General features: G+C 44.8%; 1 protein-coding gene and 1 long non-coding RNA gene across 3 annotated transcripts; one reads left to right on the top strand and one right to left on the bottom strand.

Moving 5' to 3' along the window:
- The first annotated feature begins 708 nt into the window (after positions 1-708).
- LOC132144932 (zinc finger and BTB domain-containing protein 18.2-like) lies at positions 709-3,588 on the top strand. Of its 2 annotated transcripts, none has more exons than XM_059555524.1 (2): positions 709-824; positions 2,234-3,588. In XM_059555524.1, the coding sequence occupies exon 2, from the start codon at positions 2,248-2,250 to the stop codon at positions 3,565-3,567; it is 1,320 nt and encodes a 439-aa protein (XP_059411507.1). In that variant the 5' UTR covers positions 709-824; positions 2,234-2,247; the 3' UTR covers positions 3,568-3,588. The 2 variants fall into 2 exon arrangements, with proteins under 2 accessions (XP_059411507.1, XP_059411508.1); XM_059555525.1 differs by lacking the exon at positions 709-824 and adding an exon at positions 866-1,457.
- A 502-nt stretch (positions 3,589-4,090) lies between these two features.
- Positions 4,091-4,578, bottom strand: LOC132144591 (uncharacterized). The gene is made up of 3 exons (XR_009434357.1): positions 4,410-4,578; positions 4,338-4,364; positions 4,091-4,202 (listed from the first exon to the last, which is right to left on the bottom strand). It is a non-coding gene; the product is annotated as an uncharacterized LOC132144591 (long non-coding RNA).

Below are 4,578 nucleotides of genomic sequence, written 5' to 3'. Positions count from 1 at the left end.
CGTCTAACCAGAAAATACACAAAGTAAAATGTCATATTTAAAACCATTTAAGTTAATTTAATTTTAAAAATCATGACTAAATGATTTAAACGCAACCTCAAGATATAAAATGCATTTATAATTTTGAAATTAACCCATAAACATCAGTGAATATAAAACTTAATATATTGTATATTAACAATATTGTAACTTGTGAATAAATCCCAAAACACAAAAAGTAAATAAATACAACAATACTAAATAATAGATTTGAGATATTTTTAACACACAGGAACAAGATATAAAATGCATGCATAATTTAGAAAACAAGAAAAATATTGTAAGCTTGTAATTAACCCCCCCCCCCTCCCAAATATAAATACAAAATAATAGATTTGTAAACATGCCTCAAGATATAAAATGTATTAAAATAAAATTAAGGCAGATACTGCAAACCCCAAAACATAAAAAAAGAAATAAGACATTAAATAGATTAAATTTTATATTGACATGTATGCATTAAGCAGATGCTTTTATTCAAAACAACAAAGACAAAAAAAAATCTCAATATAACAAAAATGAATGGTCTTTTATTAATGCAGAACAAGTAACACTGTCTTTTAAGTGAACACTGCTTCTTACTGCCCCAGTGTGAGTTTGTCCTGAAGTACAGTACACTGGTGTTATCGCGAGACTGGACCATTAACAGCCTGCTTGACACACACACACACACACACGCAGCGCAGATCTTCACGCGCACCGGACTCTGAGGAGCGGAAACACAGACTCAACATCTGGACACACACACACCATGAGAGCACGCGGGTCCATCTGAGGACACAGCGGTGAGTGCGCGCTTTGAAGCGGATCTGAATGTGACACAATGTATCGCTGCGCGGCGCGGCGCGGCGCCTTTGATCCGCGACGCCGTCTGAGTTCCGCCGCCGCTCCTCACGAGACCGGAGTTTCTAACACAGCTCAGTGCATCAGCTAACGAGACGCTCGGGCGCGAAATAAGACGTTAAAGACGGAGGAAAAGCGCGTAAAAGTTCCGCGTAATGCGCCGCTGTCTAGTTCTCGCGAGTTTGTTTTCAAACAAAAGTATCCTGTCACGAGCTCGCTCGCGCTTCCAACTCTTTAATATGAGCGAGGATCGTGTTACAATTTAAGCGCGTTAAAACGCAGGAACTCAGAAGTTTGAGGTTCCTCGGAGAAACATATGGCATAAAGACACAGCTGGAGATTTGAGGCTGATGTCAGAGCAGCTGACTCTAGAGATCACACACACACACACACACGGAGAGGTCGCGTTCAGTCGGCTGGTGCTCTGGAACTGTTCTTTTCCTTGTGTTTATATGATGATCGTCATGTTTGAGTTAGCGTGTGGAGATGTGAGATGTTGTGTGCGCGTGACTGGATCGACGCTCGTTCACTGAAGACCCGCTTGTGCGCGCGCTGAAACTACAGGGGCTGCTGAGGTCTGCGATCTTTTATTTCTTTTAGATTCCACGCTTAAATCTTTGAGCAAAATGACTTTTATCCACTTTTTTGAATGAATGACATTTTTGGACACATAGACTGTAGATGCGCGTCTCAAAGCTCTCGGAAGCGCGACGTGTTTTTAGTATGATGTTGCATTTGTTGGTCTTTGGTGGCCTGTATGTTGAATTCGAAGTGAAACAAACCACTTTTATGGAGCTTGGAACTATAATTGTGAGACAGCTGTTTATCGTGCATTAGAAATATTTACAGATATACTGCAGCAGCTGTGCATCACAAACGTCTCTTAAGTACAATTTATTTTTAATGTTGAATGGCATTATGTTGAATTATTTTTCAGTAGCTACTTTTGTAACTCCAAACTACAATCCTGAGGTCAGTGTTTGAAACACACCAAAATGTCAATTTTTGACCATCGATGTGCTGTAGCTGCATTACAAACAGCTCGGGAGAACAACTGGGAACTTTTTTTCCAGTGTGTTTTCAGGCCTGCGTGTTGCATTAGAAGGATTTTCTGTGAGATGAAACCTTTTTCTTTTTGTTGGGCATTCAGAATGCACTAAAGCAGCTTTTGCAGGAAAATAACACGCAGACTTCTTCATACACAAGGAAAAAAAGCGCTTGGAAACCCACGGGCTGTGTTTGTAATGCAGCACACAGCTACTTTTGTTTGTCTCTGGCGGTCTGTAGATGCACCGTTGTGAATGGCTACCCGGCGTTTACTTAACATCCAGTTTTTCCTGTTTTCCGGCAGATCACGCCATAAGCATGGAGTTCCCAAACCACAGCCGGCAGTTACTGCAGTGTCTGAGTCAGCAGAGACACCAGGGCTTCCTCTGCGACTGCACTGTGCTGGTGGGAGAGACACGCTTCAAAGCCCACCGAGCCGTTCTGGCCTCATGCAGCATGTACTTCCACCTCTTCTACCACGACCAGCTGGACAAGAGAGACGTGGTGCATCTGAACAGCGACATCGTGACGGCGCCGGCGTTCGGGCTGCTGCTGGAGTTCATGTATGAGGGAAAGCTGGAGTTCAGTGCTCTTCCGGTGGAGGACGTCCTGGCGGCAGCCAGCTACCTGCACATGTACGACATCGTGAAAGTGTGCAAAGGAAAGCTGAAGGATAAGGAGCAGAATGACACAGATTGCGGCGGGCAGAAGGCGAACGGTCACCCCGAAGGGTCCCCGGACCTTGTAGGTGTCAATTATGTGTCAGCCGAGGCCGAGGCCTGTGTCCGAACAGCTGGAAAAACAAAAGCTGATGTCAGTAGTTCATCCGTCCCTGTGTCCCAGAGGTCCCGGGCGTCGGATGACACGGACCGAGCGCTGGATTTATCTTTCAAGCCTCTGTCGAGTCGAGACGGCTTCCACCCCTCCTTCGTCTCGGGACAGCTGGCCCTCGACAGCCAGCAGCAGGGCACCGAGCCACTTGTTAAAGACGAACATGACTTGCTGTCAGAGCAGGAGGACGGTGATCCGGTGAGCCCGGAGAGCCAGCGCTTTGGGAGTTCAGTGGTGACAGGGTTCACTGCCCTCTTCCCTGAAAACAAGCCTCCGGACGACGAGCTGATGGAGGAGGAGAGAGCGCTGCGAGTGCGTTCAGAGCATCATCTCCGGGACAGCGAGGGCGAGGATGAAGACGACCTGGCGTCCTCCGACATCTCCACGTCCAGCGGCGTTCTCCTCCCGCAGGTCTGCGTGTGTCCGCTCTGCAGCAAGGTCTTCCCGAGCCCACACGTGCTCCAGCTCCACCTCAGCTCGCACTTCAAGGAGAAAGACGGCGTTCGCTCCAAGCTCTCGCCCGACGGCTCCGTCCCGACCTGCTCGCAGTGCGGCAAGACCTTCTCCTGCATGTACACGCTGAAGCGGCACGAGCGCACGCACTCCGGCGAGAAGCCGTACACCTGCGGACAGTGCGGGAAGAGCTTCCAGTACTCACACAATCTGAGCCGGCACGCCGTGGTGCACACGCGAGAGAAGCCACACGCGTGTAAGTGGTGCGAGCGGCGCTTCACTCAGTCCGGAGATCTGTACCGACACATACGCAAGTTCCACTGCGGCCTCGTCAAGACGCTCGCCATCGGATAAAAGCCGTGCAACCACGTCCTTTTCTAGAAAAATCTGTTTTTATCAAAAATAATAATATTCAGGATTCAGAAAATTGGTTCATTAAAACACGTTTGAGCAAACATTTGATCAACTTGGGACTTTGACACACACACAATACATTTATTTATCTTAATATATATTTAATATTGAACGTGTGTGTGATTAACTGTCATTATATTTACACAACACTATATTTGTGTCCCAGGAGCCAGTTTTAAGTCTCTGGGGTATATTTGTAGCTATAGACAACAATGCATTGTAGACATTTTTCTTTAATGCCAAAAATCCTTAGGATTTTAAGTAGAGATCATGTTCTATGAAGATATTTTGTTAATTTCCTACCACAACTATATCAAAACTTAATTTTTGATTAGTAACATGCATTGCTAAGAACTCTAAATAACTGTAAAGACGATTTTCTCAATATTTAGATCTTTGTGCACCCTCAGATTGCACATTTACAAAAATATTAACAGTTAAAAAACAGTTAACTGATAAAAACCCGTGTCAAAGTCCCAAATGCATCAAATTGTTGATGAACCCTAAAATACACACACACACATATATATAAATATAAATGCTGTGCACTGATAAAGCAGTTCTGCAGCTCCGTCCTGAAGATTTGCTTTTTGTGTCTGCTGTAATTTATTACAAATCATTCAAACGTCATGAGAAGTCCTGTATGCTTATGATTTCTCTGACGGCAGATTTGCTTGATGCTGTTAGTGTGTGGTGTGTGTTCGCAACACTTAAAGTGACGTGATCTTTTAAAGCCACTGGCTCTCGGTCAGGTTTACCTGGCTTTCTGGATCTGAATAAACTCTCATCAGATCATAGCGTTTTGATTGAAGAGGACATGAAGGACTAGTTAGGCTTAAACTAATCTCAGAAGAACATCTGTTGGAACAGAAGTTGTTTTTATTTTATTTCTTCAAACAGAAATCGAGTCGAAGCACTGCTGACTCAATCTCAGAAACCTTTCACAGGGCT

The sequence above is a fragment of the Carassius carassius genome, chromosome 8, assembly GCF_963082965.1.
Source record: "Carassius carassius chromosome 8, fCarCar2.1, whole genome shotgun sequence".
Lineage (NCBI taxonomy): Eukaryota > Metazoa > Chordata > Actinopteri > Cypriniformes > Cyprinidae > Carassius > Carassius carassius.
This window is presented reverse-complemented; position numbering and strand designations above follow the sequence as displayed.

What these genes read in the sequence shown, in the direction of transcription:
- LOC132144932 (XM_059555524.1), top strand. Translation starts at nt 2,248, where the DNA reads ATGGAGTTCCCAAACCACAGCCGGCAGTTACTGCAGTGTCTGAGTCAG.